The sequence below is a fragment of the Convolutriloba macropyga genome, chromosome 15 (genome assembly GCF_964194025.1).
Source record: "Convolutriloba macropyga chromosome 15, txConMacr16.3, whole genome shotgun sequence".
Classification (NCBI taxonomy): Eukaryota; Metazoa; Xenacoelomorpha; order Acoela; family Convolutidae; genus Convolutriloba; species Convolutriloba macropyga.
The window spans coordinates 39017541-39033326 of NC_134482.1; the positions used below are offsets into that span (position 1 = coordinate 39017541).

Genomic DNA, 15786 nt, shown 5'->3' on the forward strand with positions numbered 1-15786 from the left:
AACAATGTGAATTATGAAGTTTTTGATTCAATAATGGGCACTCTGCAAAAATGGTTTAATGGTGCGAAACTTCGATTAAAGACAAAGAAAACAGAATATTTGAATATTTTGATGAAAATCTCGATTGTCTGTGATATTCAACTGCAAATGGATTCTAATTTATTTTCTTAATGTGAAGTTTTTGGATTTTTTAGATGATAAACTTTCCCTTTCCAAGAAAGTTAAAGAAAGTTCAGTGTGTGCAGATTGTTACTACTTCTTACGTAAACTCTATTCTTTCACAGACTCCATTCCTAAAGATTCAGTAATTGATTTAGTGAGAGGTTTTATTTCTCACTAAGTTTGAATATTGTAATTGACTTGATTATGGGTTGCCCGACTTTCTCCTTCATAAATAACAACGTATAATCATCTTTGCAAGCAGATTAAATTTTAGACAATTACCGGTTTTTTTAGGCAGTTGCACTGGTTACCTGTACCAAAACGCATTCTTTTCAAAACTCTTCTGATTGGTCATCTTCTAGTTCACCATCCGTAGAGAGTTCCAGACTATGCTAAATCGCTGGTATCTTGAAATAGGAAAGTGACAAGATCTCAATATATTTAGAAATTTCAAACTCCATCATTGAAAACATTTTATGGAAAAACATCATTCAGTTTTGCAATCTCTCTCAAGTGGAATCAATTTCCTTTTGAAAGTAAACATTTACCAAACGAAAATGCCTCCAAAAAGAAGCTAAAAACGTTTTTTTTCTAAGAAATCTATTGTATAGCTCTTTTGAGTATGTAAATAGTGCTGAAATCAATAAGAATAATAATAATAATAATAATAATAATAATAATAATAATAATAATAATAACAATAATAATAATAACAATAAAAATAACAATAATAATAATAATAATAATAAAAATAATAATAGAACTAAAATTAATAATAATAATAATAATAATAATAATAATAAATATTATTATTATTATTATTATTATTATTATTTTTATTATCATTATAGTAATAAAAAATAATAATAATAGCATGAAAATCATTAAAAGATTTCTTATCAGATCTTTTACGATCAGAATTTTGCCCTACGTCAGTTTTTATTGTGTAAGATGTGGTAAGATACTTACCAGATCTTATGAGATAACAATTCATTTAATGCGAAATTGAGTTACAGCATTTTATCAGATCCTACAGAATAAAAGCTCCAGAATCACTGGTGTATACACAATCAATGCAATCGAATACAAAATTGTGCGGGAATCCTGCAAGTTGGTTTTAAAATCTTAAACAAATTTTGAAATCTATTGATTTTTTGCTTCCAATATAATTAATTAAATAAATTTGGAAATATTAAAATGAATTTAGTTTCGTTAGCTGGGTTTGGACAGTTAAAAAAATTAATGCAAGTTAGCTTAATTGAGGGCCACTTATTTCCATTTTGTTCAAAGTTAGGGTTAGTTTGAGCTAAGCTAACGTATATACCCATATTGCTATTTTAATCCTCGTTTTAATTTACTTATATATATAAACTCGATAAAATTATTTTTGGAGTAAACATTCGCTGTCTGCAACAAACAATTTGCAGCCATGGGAGCTATTGCAGCCATCGCATCACAACCTGAAATCGGAAGTTGTTGCAAAATTTCTTTAAAATTTGCCCAGAGGAGACATGCAAATGCTCCTTGAAACCCAAAAAGTACACTTAAAAATAGGACTTGTTCCTTAATTGGCTTTTATTTCAACTGATTTTTTTTCTATATCAACTTTAAATAAAAGTTTTAGGAGTAAAACTGACCCTATGCAACCAGTCATATCAGCCTGCATGTTTTTTGCCAAGATGTGTTTCAGTAAAACAAAAAACAAAAATAAAAAAGCAGAATGCAAGCTGTTGAGAAAAGTTGATCAAAACGACTCTAGGTCATAAAGCTACATTAGCAAAATGACAAATGTGTAGGTAAAAATGGGAACAGTAGAAATCAGCAAAAAAGTTTAATGGGTGTTTTGTTTTAGTGTAAAACTATAACTACAATACTGAATGGAAAAACTTGCAAAATTTGCATGGTATAACATTTATGAGCAGATTTTGTTTTAAAATAGAACTCAACAAAAATTTTCTTTGGTCACGCAGGCAAATTACTTCAGCAAAATTGCAAACAGTTTTGATACAAATTGTTGCGTTCGCGCGACTTGTTTTTTTTCCTAATTTAGAGTCATTTAGCTCATAGTAGAATTTTAAAGCTTTTTTTCAATTGGAAGCGTTAAAACCGTTAAATTATGTCGCGCAAATTATTATGTCTAGCATAGAAAAATCAATTATGTCCTTGATCTCTTGATTCATGAACTCAGAACTTTCAAAATTGAAATACAGTAGGACAAAAGAAGTTATTTTCAATTGTTCAGTACACCATTCATGACGTTACTTTGTTCATCAGTTCTTCTCTTTATCAAATAATGTGAAAAGATTTTGTTCCAAATTTATTGAAGCTGGCATTTTCGATGCCTTTTCCAGCGATCTGCCCATTTACTTTCAAATTGCCCCTCAGCTGATACTTCATGCAATTGAATTTATTGATTTTTGGAATACATTTTGCAAGCGAATTGTAGTGCTCGGAATTGAGTTTTAGAGCACTTCAGCGGTGAACCAGCACATTTCAAGCGTTAAAACCTCATTGAGTTTTAACACCGTGTATCTACAGAATATTTTTTTTCTCTCTGTGCAGTTTTTCTTCATTATGATTATATTGAGGTCATAGAGTTCGCCCAGCCTAAACGTTTCTTGTAAATTAATCAAACCCCAAAATTAAGTCTGAGCAGAGTAATGTAAAACACATTTGTAGCTTAAAGTTGGTAATTACCATAGTAATATACAAATATTGATACATAAGCTAGTCTGTAGGTATTCATCACAAAGCCCATTAGGCTTAGTGGTTACGACTTGCTATGCAAATTAAATGTTACAAGTAACCGCGCGGCAGTTAGAGTCGCTTATAAAACAAACTTGTTGGCGGGAGTTAGGCTGAAATTATTTTTTTTCTTGCAGTAAATTTTACTCAAACATCAAGACCAGCCAGTTTGAATTGGGTCAAAAACTGAATGTCTCTAGACTGATTCAGCGCTGATTTGCTTGTGATTGAAAAACGACAGTCGATTTTTATGAGGCCTCTACTATTATTTTTCGGCATGTTTTTTTTATTCAAAGCCAAGATAACTTTCAAAAAACATCTAGTGCAATTAAAAATGATTGCAAGTAGCGACTGTTTTTAATGAATAGTTGTTTCCTGTAAAAAGACACTTTGAAATGTAGATGTGAGTTTGTTCATTTGAAAAATTTGGATCCAAATCTGAGATTCCTGGCGTTAATTATTTATAAATCCATTTTTCGACCATGCTTGGTTGACTTTGATTAGTGATTCATTTAATTTAAGTTTCTCTTTTGTCTCAGAGGTGATTTTTGTAATTATTAAAAATAAAGAAAATCCTGACGTGAAAAAAATTTATGAAAATAATACGTACATTAATAACTATAACTATCTCAAAAATTAAATTAGTTCATATTTTTTGCTATCTTTTCACTGTTTTTTTTTGTGAAGATATTTACGTTCAAAGTTCACGTTCACGTAATGATAATTTCTTCTGATGAGGCTTACATGAAGAAAAAAACTGGAGCAAAAAAATGCAATTTAGATTAGAATAGATTATCATTGGTGACTTAAGCCCAAATATATCATGCATGTCAATACATGAGTAGTATTTCACCCCGTAAAGATACGTATTTGAGGCAGGTCTGCGCGTAATGATGAAGTATTTACAGCAAAATTGATGCGTTTTCCTCGGAATTGTAAACAAAAAAAGTTGGTCAGTAAACAGTGAAATCACATTTCAATAACCAATGATAAACATTTTGCATTTAGATAAGGAATCATTTCGCTACATTTCTAATACCATTCTAACCCCCCAAATTTTGTCTGCTTTTTTTCTCCCAGTGGTGTTGGCTTACACAAATTTTTGGAATGCAATTTTTCCTAGCCAAATTCTTATACCATTCATAGGCATTTTTACAATAACAAGTTGCCCTAGTTGTATCAACTTTTCCCGTTCCTACTGGTCGCAAATTTAATCTCATTTTCCTTCTTTTTTCCTTTCCGTCTCGGAATAATTTTTCCTAGGAATATTTTAAGCCCCCCTAATTTTCCCGGTCGCAGATGATGCTAAGATATTTCCCAAAATTACATTTGGATTTTGTCTAGGAATTAAAAGCAAATTTCCACCCAAATCAGCTTGAAATAAATCTACTAAAATTTGTCTTTTGTGAAGTTAAGAAAAAAAGAAAAAATCAAATTTGTATATGTCGCTTATCGTCTTTTGAATGCAATAATGAAAAGTGATTCCCGTTTTTATCTTTTCCCGTTCTTTGTTTTGTTTTGTTTTTCTTTTCCATTTGAATTGACAGAATATATTTTACAATTTATGTCTGAAATTTGAGCGGCCCGCTTTTCTGCTTTTCTCATTAAAATCTTTCTTTAATCTTTATAACTTCTCCGTACTCATTTTTATTTTTATTTGCCGTGTTTCATAAAAAAGAACCTATTATACGAAAATTACTTATATTTTCGCTATTTATTTTTCCTCCTTGCGAACGAGAAACAATTGCTCTTTATAAAATCGCGGATATATTTTCTAACTAACGGATCATTAATTTCTCGAGTTATTTCTCCGCGAAAAAAAAAACAAATTTTTTTGTTTATTTTAAACAAAGGGAAAATTATTAAAGAATTTGTTGACCTAATAGCGTGTGTATGGTCAATTAAAATGCATATCTTACATATTTTAAGGAAAAAGCGTTAAAAAAATCTGGTAACAATTTTAAAGCGAGCGACTTAAACTTTTATTTTCATTCAATTTAACAATTTTACTTTCCATTTAGTAAATCTTTGCTGTGTTAAATGAAGCTTTTAATTCACTTTATAGCTTGGTTACTTTTTCAATTTCCACTATCGGAACAAATTCCGCCTTCGACTTTCAATCCGACAAAAAATGCTGTGTCTTATCCATTTCAACTCTTGTGAATTGTTTCTGGCCACTTTTTGGCCTGTTTTGTAACCTTTTATCAAAATTGGCGCCAGTTTAAATCCAGCTTGAATCCCACAGATAAAAAGCGCAAATTGTTTTAAATGGTTTGGAACAAAAATAGCGTAGCAGTCTTTTTTGTTAAAAATTTGACGCACTTATTTTTAACCATCTTGTTTTCTTTGCTTGAGATAAAGCTCTTAAACTAAACTTTTTCCCTTAACATTTGTGCTCGACTGTTACCAATTCTCTTTATATTTAGCAAAATATGAGAAAATAATTTAGTGGTTCAATTTGTGTGCAGTAACTTCAACGAATATCGTCTTTATGGTAAGTAGATTCTGAAATGATGTTTCTTGTTTTCAAATTTTTGTTAGTGTTTCCAAATGGATTTCAAGAACTGTTATTTGAGAATTTAATGCCGTAAATTGAAAAAGATACATCGTGTTTATTACGTCTGTTGTTTTTAAGGCGTTTTAACCGGCGAAAATTTGCAAAAGATGTTCTCAAGACTCATCGACAAATTAACATTTTTGGGCAGTGAATTGGTAGTATTTGTTAATTTATGTTACTTTATTCAACGTTTAAAATCCTAGTTTAGCCACATGACAAGATCACCACATCTTCCCCGCCAGTTTTCGGCAAAAAAACAAGTATTATTGAAACGTTTCATTTCTTGACTGCTGTGTTTTCTGAATTCAGTTGAAATCTGATAACACTTTTGTTATCTAATTATTCGAATCAGAGTCTTAGAGTCTTTGTTTTTCTAGTCTTGTCTAATCGGTCCTCATGTCAGTCGGGGGCCCAATCGGGTAAGCGGGAAAAAAACCCGACATAAACAATATGCACATTGCCATACAAACATATATATAAACACACACACACACATACATACATACATACATGCATATACTCACATATACACACATTTAAATATATATATATATATATATATATATATATATATATATATATATATTTATATATATATATATATATATATATATATATATATGTGTGTGTGTGTGTGTGTGTGTGTGTGTGTATGTATGTATGTATATACATACATATATATATATATATATATATATATATATATATATATATATATATATATATACCACAAGAAAGTTTTGTAACAAGTTTTCTGGCTTCATGAAATGTTAATTGTGTCTTTCTGTATCTCAATTTCTACATTTGATGTAGTTTGTTTATTCGAAGTTGGAGCCTGGTCTGTGTTTTTGAGTCTCATAATATTCTCTGATTTTTGTGCCAAATTATGTTTTATCTAAGTTACCCCGAGAACATTGAATGGTTTGAGCTGTACTGGTTCCAGGCTCGAGTAGATCTACTCTTGTGCAGCGTTAAACTAGGCATTTAAGATATTTAGGCAAAAGAAAAAAAGTAAGTCTAACTTTTTCCTATTTTAACGATAAGAAAAGTCTGCGGAGATGTGTCTTAGCTTTGACTCTTTTCATTCAATTTTCTCAAATTTCAAGATGTTTCTACTTTTTGAAGTCATATGATTGTTGATTGTAGTTCCATTTTTAAGCATTTCTTTCGTGGCAGAAAAACTATAGTACAAGACAAGCAATTCTTTATTTCTATCAACTAATTTTGAAACTTTTGAGTTATTTATTACTTTTGAATCAAATTTTATTTACTTCAAAATTTTTCTGAGAATTTTTTTTTCTATCTTGATAAAACTCTTTCTAAGTGTCTTACAGAAAAAAAATCAGTGAAAAGATTTTTGATTCTCAAAGCTATCGTCAATTTTAAATTTTGTAATTTTGTTAATCTGCAGCTTAACAGGTTCGAGCTTATTGTTCTCTTCCATCGTTCAACTGTATTTGCTAAATTTTTAAAACCAGATAATCAAAACAACTCTATGGCTACACTATCCGAGAAAAACGTTTTAGAATTAGTTTTAGCCATTAAATCTTGGAAAAACCAGATGTTCAAAAGTCAATAAATTTGAAGCTCTCTGAAAATATCGTTGTTAGACCTATCTTCTTTTCTCAGAAAATATTTTTTGCATGTTTGGTTTAACGGGAATAATCAAAGGAAATTTTTATAAGGTTGCCATATAATTGAAGAAACGGATATTTTCCCAAGATTTCCTTTCCAAGCATTTTTGTGCTCTGGGTTAATGTTTAACAAAATCTGTCTCCAATTATCGTGTAATGACAAAATCAGTTTTGATTGAACAATTTTTTCAACTCCATTGACATCAGAAAATGAAACGATGAAAAATTATATGCGGGAACATGTTAAACTCCATTATTTACCGACAATTTTTAGGCAAACTTCCAGACCGCACGTTGAGTTTGAACTAATTATATAGCGATGGTTGATCAAATCTTTACGCCTAGAAGACTTAAAATAGTTTTTTAAAAAATGTTTTTATTTTTCATGGGGCATGACGGGCTGGAACACTATGTGTTAGTTTCGTGGAGCTTATTTTTTTGTGTGTGACCCAATGATTCCTTCATGAAGCAAAAAAGTGCAAAAACGGTTCATTTGACCATTTGACTAAGAATTTTCAAACCCTCCAAAATCTAATCGATATAAGAATTTATTAAAAAAACATATGAAGCTTTGTTTTACTGTTTACTGCTATAAAAGCAAGTTTTAAAAAAAACAGTTCTAAGCTAAATAATTGTGTTTCTAAGAACTCAGCTATAACAGCCTCTCTTGTCTTGCTTTAAAATCTCGGAACAATTTACAAGTCGTGATCGGTACTTCTCCACTGAAATACACTCCTTGAATTGACAAATCAAATCTGATCACTTTTTATCGCAAGTCTTAATGCTTGTGAATACATGTCAATATTTGCATGGAGCTTATTTTTTGTATGGCACAATGATTACTTCATGAAGTAAAAATAAGCAATGTGGTTCAATTGACCATTTGATTAAAAATTTCCGAACCGTCCGAAATCTAATCCAGTTAAAATTGATAAATAAATATGTAGAAGATTTGTTTTACCGTTCTCTTCTATAAAAAAAGCAAAGTTTTTTAAAAAACAGTTTTAAGCTAATTTATTGTGTTGCTAAGAATTCAGCAAATAACAACCTTTTTTCTCTTTCTATAAAATCTCGGAACAATTATCAAGTCGTGATCAGTACTTCTCCAGTGAAATACACGCCTTGAATTGACAAATCAGTATTGATCACGCCCTATCTCAGGTCTTAAGACTTGTGAACGCACGCCCAGACTTGGCAAGTCTTGAGTCCAATCTGGGTCAAGATTTGGCAAGTCTTGAATCAAGTCTCGGCCACGACCTGAAAAGTCTGGATTTTTGAACAGTTAATAGTGAAAGTAGAATTTTAAAAAGGGATTATTAATAATTCATTCATTTCAAGATAAACAAAAGTTGGTAAGTTTTTAGGAGAAGTTCGTTAATATGAACAAATTATTGTTGAATTGAGCATGTACGAACTGAAAATGTCCCATATATTCAGCCCAAAATAAAATTGTTTTCAATGTGCAGAAAAAAGTGGCCATGATTGGTATCATTAGGCGATACGAAAATTGTTTTCATATTCTATCTTGTGAACTTTTTGGCAGTGCTCGCGTTGTCTTGTGCTTCTTTTTTCACTTTAGAGAGTTTTTAGGCAAGCCACTGTACATGGCGGCTTTCTTCTTTCGTTAAGAAATGAAAGCAAGTCAACAATAAAAACTGTGCTCAATACTTGACCCAAGACTCGCCAAGTTTTGGCCAAGACTTGACTCAAGACTTTTCAAGACTTAAAACTTGATTTAATACGTGCCAAGTCTAAAAAATGACATGATCAGAGCTCTGATACAGTACTGATATAACACTTGCAATTTCAATGTATCAGTACTAATTAATACTTGACCTTCAGTCCAGAATTTTATAATCGTTTGTAGATTTTTGACTGTAACTGTTTTTTCATATAATTTGAAGAATCTGAAATCTATTTTTTCTGAAGTTAAATATAGTATAAAATAAGTCCCCTCATTCTAACTGGCAATTAGCGATTTTCACAACCATAAAAACTACTTCGAGAAACGTCTGATGCAAACTTGAGAATAGCTTGACAGGAACACATTTTAAATCTCAACTTATTTTCACTCCAATATTTGAATGAGTGAATTTTGCAAAATTCAAGTTGCAATTTTGACGGAACAGCTAGATACTTAGCACGCTAATTAGTCAGTCTAAATTTAGCTCCAAGTTTTTAAATCTTCAATAATGAAGTCGAAATTTTCAAAGTAAATAAATGTTTGAAGTCGTAAATATAATTTTGTAGCGTAGTATACGCATTTATTTATTTTCTTAATCTATTAATAGCGCGCTTTTGAAAAATCTGAAGTAGTTTACTTAAAATTGTGATATCATCTATTTATTTTTCCCCACATTTAGGTAACAAAAGCTGGGCGCGTTTTTTGTTCATGGTAATAAATGCAAAATTTTAGCTGGAATTTACCACACGCGAATAAACTACTGGCCTTCTATGGAAAAAATCTCGAAAACGTCAATCAACTGGATCGAAACAATTAAATTCCTCAAATCGACAGAAAAGTTTATTCTTCGGTTCGGAGTTCAATTTTAAATGGGTACTCGAACGTCTTTTTTACACAATTGTTTTTATTATTTTATCTTGCAAAACAATTTCTGTTGAACTCCAAACAATTTATGAAAACTAGTTGAACGTGATAGCTTCACTTTTTGCCGTCTAATTCAAATATGTTTGTTTTGTTAAATAGAAAGGCTTGCATCCATAAATAAGTCTGAAATTTCATACCTCACATTTATTCATCTTTTGATTAAAGGTGTAAAATATTTCCTAAGTGTGCTTACTAGCGTATTTCCCAATTTGGGGCGGTGTAGATAACACGCAAAGATAAAAAAACAACAATTCAAAATCGCAGATGGTCAATTTATTATTTATTTTTTACCTCTCATTTCTTTCTATTTTACCTGCGGCGTTAAAGATGAAATTTTGTTTGCTAACAAGCAAGTTCATTGCTCTAAAACAACTTTAATCCGTTGTATAACTTTTCAGCTATAAAAAGTTCTATTTTCAGGTTCTTGATAGTCGGTATCGTATACTACAAACGATAAAAAGATTTATAGTTCTATTGTTTTGGGTTATTTTAATCAAAGCCGTTTACATGACATGAAATAGTCTGCAAAGCGTGTTCGCAATTGATTATTTTCAATCTTTGGTTTTTTTACGCAACTGAAAAAGTTAGAGTTATAACAAGCGATGCCAGAAATATTTTTGAGAGAGCTATGTTTATTTTAGCTGGCTATTAGCATCACACTGTGGTTTGTTCCTATTTGCTCGAATTCTATTATTATGTCAAAATTTTAATATCGGTTTTTTATATATCAAGGTAGTTGTCACTATTCTTATATCAATGTTACATTTATTTTGATATTATATGTGTTCATAAATTAACTCTTTTTCATCATTATTTTTTGTCACTGAACAATTTACTTCAAAGGATATAGCATACTGTGTTGGTAGCCTATTATGCAAATTTAATCACCTTATTATGTTTCATACCGTTTTTGAATTACGATAAAAAAATACCCATTTGGTTGCTTTTTTTCATTTTAGCAGAAATTGTCGAAATCAGCGAAAATGCACATAACACCGACCAAACTGCCGTTCCTTCGACGCTAATTTTGTCACGTCCTTTTGTGCGCAATCTAGCGACTATAGCAATGCGAAAAATGGCAACTACTCCCGCAAAGCAAAAAATGATCTAAGAACTAATACCAATGATCGAAGTATTAGAGTCAATTACAATTGTCGCTAGATTGTAACCTCACTGTAAAATGCAAAATCTATCGACCTACATACCGAAATTTGTCTGACTTATTTGCGCTCGCTTACTTTCCTGATCTTATTACATGTGTGTGGAAAACAGCGACTTTGCCCAATATATACATGCTTGAGCAAAAAGGGGCTTTTTGTCATTTAAAAACGTGGGGTTTTTTGTCATGTAAAAACGTGATATTATTTGCTCAAAACAGCACATCTTACAGATATTTTTGCATTCAGTTCTAATAAAATAAGTCTAATTGTTTCAACTCTATTATTCTGTAATTAAACCTTAAGCAGTTTCTCTTTGTGTCTTTTTCCAATCACAGGGACTAAATTGGATTCTGCATGAACTCTAAGTGTACAAACTTCTGAAACGCCTGAGATAAAAATAACAGGGTGAAGGGCAGTTTTTTTCAACTTGTGATCCCCTCCCCCTCCCCCCTCCCAAAAAATTCCCAGTCTTTGGTTATCTACTCCCCCTCCTCCCCCTATCTTAAGCTTAATCTAGCGTCACCGCGTCAAAACTGGATAATGCCGCAGTCAACTGCTCGCCAGTCGTTTAAGAGCAATTCGCCCGAAGTTAGTTGATTATGATTGTACGTAATTAGTCGAATGGTTCTACTTCGTAAAAAAAATCGAGATCCAGTAATATAGATAGATTATATAGAAGTATAGATTTTTTAATTAAACATATTTCTAACCTCGGCAGGAGATTTTATTTTAAAAAAATGTTGATATTTTTGAGAAATCAACAAAAATTGTATTTTTTAAACCATTTTCTCAACAGTTTTCATTTTCTATTTTTTTTATCCAGCTACTTCAAAATCATGGTTTAGTGTCTTATTGTTTCAACAAGCATGTGTTGATGTTACAAATTTCTTCGGTAGCTTACAATTCCATTGTACTGAATATCAACTAATTGTTTGTTTGGTTGATGTTTTGTAGCCATAAATAACAATAAAATTTTTTTGAACAATTTTTTAGATACTTTGTAAAAAAATATTCTGTTGGCTAATTTGGTGTTTTCCTCACGTTTTATAACGATTTATAAGGAGTACAATTCAAGTGTCGAAGTCAATGTCCAGCTGTGTGGAAAAACTAGTTTGTGTATTAATTTGACCAAATTTAGATGTTTTGATGCCGCGCTGTTTATTATACTTTTATCCAATTTTTCTTATTTTTCCATAAGTAACTGCTTAAACTCCAATTTTTATTCCACCACAAAACTACTTTGATCAATAATTCCTCCTTCGGTTTTAGAGCCGTTTTGTGCCATCCTGTTTTAATATTTAATGCTGGCTCGGTTTTTTCAGCTTGCTGTGAAACCTCTTTTTATAAATTTTCAATTTCCAACATTATTATCTTCATTTTTGAGCTCCGTTATGTTTTCATTCAATCATATATTGGCGACAATTATGTTTGTTAGCGTTCTTGTTGACATATTATTTTAGATAAAAAGTTTGTTTACGTTTTAGTCTAAGCAAACTTCAAACGAAACGCCCCAGCCCCCGTCTGGGTCAACTTCGGGCGCCACTTCGGGTATGAAAAATCTATTCAGAGCTGCAACTGGCCGAACTTCGTCTAGTGGTGCGACTGGCCGAAAACAATTGCAGTCTAATAATGCTAATGGAGGTCAAGATGTTTTGACTGCCGGATGTAAAGATACGTCGGCCAATGGAGCTCAAGGTCAAGGCAACGTTGACGCAAGTGTTTATGATGTAAGTGTCTTGAAACCGATTAATTTTGGGGGGAAGAGAGGGAGGGGAGGGTGAGGTATTGTTATTACAGCATTGACATCATTGATTATTATGTAAGAGTCTTCAAAGAGAATTATTTGAGGGGGCGGGGTTGGAGTATTGATAGATAGCGAATTGTGTTTTAATTGTTTTTTGTCTTTGTGATCTATTTATAAAATCCAAATCTAGTGAAAATTTTGGTTATCAATCTCATTTTTTTCAGTCAATCAAAAACTTAACTGAAAAGCGCAACTAAAAATATTTTTAAAGCGCGTCTAAATCTGTTTAAAACTTCAACTAATTTTGTTTCTTTTTTCATCTTAAATATTGTATATAATTATTTTTATCCCCTATGTCATATATAGTAGAAAATCAGCGGAAATTCAGGTAATGGTTATTTAGACTTGTAACATAGGGTTCACTAAGATATCGGATTCACTAAGAACTATATATCCTGTAATACCGGGTTCACTAAGAACTATATTATCGAATGCCATTTTTCGGATGCCAAAAAACTGACATAAAAAAATGCTTTCAGAAAATAGTATATGACAAAATCAGCAACAACCACTCAATTTTTGTGACCATCTAATTTCAAACATTATACAGATCTAAATCTAAGATGTTTATTAGTTATATAATGTCATCTATATGATGTCATACCAATGTCACGATTTTTTTCTGTCGCACTATTGTATGAGCACCAGGCAATCACATGTGATTTTGTTAAAGTTTTTGTTTTATGATGAATTCGTTTTTATGGAAGAACCACAGTCGAGACCAGAGGGCTATCTTGTAAGATCTTGCAAGAATCTTGTTAAAATTTATCTTGCAAGATTTTCTTCCAAAATGCAATGTTATGTTGCAGGACTGTTGCCATGTGGTTCCGGTCGAGTTCTGCTCTAATAATTATTAAATATGTTGTATCATTTACTGTAGAAAAATAGCAAAATTTTTTACACTCTTCGTGACCATCTGTGGTGACCACCTAATTCAAAAGATCAAAATTTCTTGGTAAAATAAATTGACTCAACGATCCAATTCAAGTCGGTTAATATTTTCTGGACTAAATTTTGCTCCCTTAATTGTATTTCATGGCCAAATTTTTTTGGAGCACAATTTATCAAAATTTTATGATCTTTAATAATTTTACTTTTTTCGAACTATTTTTTTACATCAAAACACTTCAAATCATGATATGAGACTTCAATTAATAAGAGTTTTTTTCAATTGCTGTCGAACGAAGATTGCAGCAATTATTGTAATCGTGTAGGCTTTTTTATGCAAAATTTTTGCTTTATAAATTTTTATGCGTTTTTGTTCTAGAACATTCTGTGACTTTTCAAATGAGTTTTTCAAGCATCATTTTTTTTTCATTTTGAGGGATTTCAATTGTTCCCATTCTGAAATAAAGTTTGCTGTTAAAATATAAATGATTGTTAGCCTTTGAGTAACAACGTGGTTGTAGCTAGTGCTTAAAGTGTCTGACTGCTGTCCTGGTGGTCAAGAGTTCGAATGCCTATCAGTTACAGGTTGCGGGCCAAAAAATTTACTAAGCTACAACCCTAAATAAAATTTGTTGCATCCTGTCGTTCGAGAGCAATTCATCTATACAGCCTTCTCTCCTTATTTGTTGTTGCTGGAAATATCTTTATCATTCAAAAAGTTAGTGGAGTCCCTTCTCTATAGATGTCGTAGAATGATAAGGCCCAATTTTTCTCAATTTTGTAATATATAATGAATATTTGCAAAGAAAGATCTTGCAAGAAAAAAGTTTAACTTGCGAGATATTGAAAAAAAACTGTACAAGACGACTCATCTTCTGGCATATTTCTGCTAAAATCTTGCAAGGTCTTCCAGAATCCGCTTCTCGATTGAGGAAAAAAATTGTTTACGAGACAGTTGTGACGCCTTGAAAACTGTATTTGATCCATGGTATTTTTTAAACTTATTCCTAACCACTGGTGTCGGGCTATCATCTGTAAATCATATCTGATCATAGTCTCATAACGTTAATGCCAAGAAACGGGAATAAAAACTTGTGATGTATTCTATGCAACATGTGATATTCTTTAAGAAAAGAAAATAATCCAAAAATATGTGCGTTCATAAGTTATGAATAAATATTGTATACAAAACTAAAGTTCAAAAAAAACACAAAAGTGCCCACTGAGAAAATAAACTCTGAGCAACAAAAGTGTTTGTCATAGGATTTTGAAATTTTTGCTCCAAAACCGTTCTTCGAAGCCTAAAAAGTAGAAAATTCTGATAAAACTTGGCTAGAATAGAATTATTTCACTTTCGATGTCAAAATTTAAGTCAACTCTTCGAACATATAGCATGGAAAAAAGTTCTTGATTTACTATTAATCATTCGATGCAATTTAAAAATCTTTGATTTTCTCCAAGCAAAAATCGAACATATGTTTTTTTTCGAACGCTTGATTGATAATTTAAAAATCTGTATATAGGCAAGCTTCAATATCTTTTAAAAAATCTTGTTCGCAATTAATCAATTTGTTTTGTGTGAAGTTATCAAAAAGGATTTTTATGAGAAGGTAAATGCTGAACATGCGGATTAAACAGATCACGAAATCTGGTGTTATTTTTTGGAGGGCAGAGAAAGTTTCATTTGTGGTGCGTTTTTTGGGATGATTTATTGTTGAAATCAGTTAAGTCTGTATTGGTTTTGTGACTTTGATTAAGTCTCTGAAAAAATCCAAGAAGCGGGATGAGGTTCTAAATTCAAGCCTTATTTTCGAATCGTTTTTTTTCCATCTCATTGTGTAATTTACTGTACGGCAAATTTGCATGGCCTTCACCCGGCTTATTTTTACTCATGCTGTTGAAAACACAGGTTTTGTTCATCCTGATAAAAAAAGATTTTGATTTCTTAGAATTTTAGCGAAAAACAACAAACGGAGGAGACCTAAAACTATGAGCCACTTGAAGGTTTAATTGTTCCTCAAATTTTGTCTTCGAAAAACTCAAGTTTTTTGCAAATCTCTGCAATGCCAGACCTCTTCAGTGCCAGATTTTAGGTTTTCAGATCCAGAATGCATTATTGCCATTTTCAAAACTTTGCAATGTGCGTGTTTCAATGAAAACTATCTTACTCTAATACCACTCCCATTTTCTGACTAACATATCGAACCCAAATAAGGTTCTCGGCGAGT

The 15786-nt window shown here is 31.4% G+C and overlaps 2 protein-coding genes across 7 annotated transcripts in view; both read left to right on the plus strand.

Moving 5' to 3' along the window:
- The window catches only part of LOC142354058 (uncharacterized), a 469891-nt gene that overhangs the window by 232111 nt on the left and 221994 nt on the right, over positions 1-15786 (plus strand). The window lies entirely within an intron of this gene.
- LOC142354424 (uncharacterized) overlaps positions 1-15786 on the plus strand; it is a 118049-nt gene that overhangs the window by 70844 nt on the left and 31419 nt on the right. For all 6 annotated transcript variants that reach the window (XM_075406717.1, XM_075406718.1, XM_075406716.1 and 3 more), the window contains one exon: positions 12351-12593. In XM_075406717.1, the coding sequence (XP_075262832.1) occupies positions 12351-12593 (243 nt within the window). The remainder of the gene's footprint in view (positions 1-12350; positions 12594-15786) is intronic.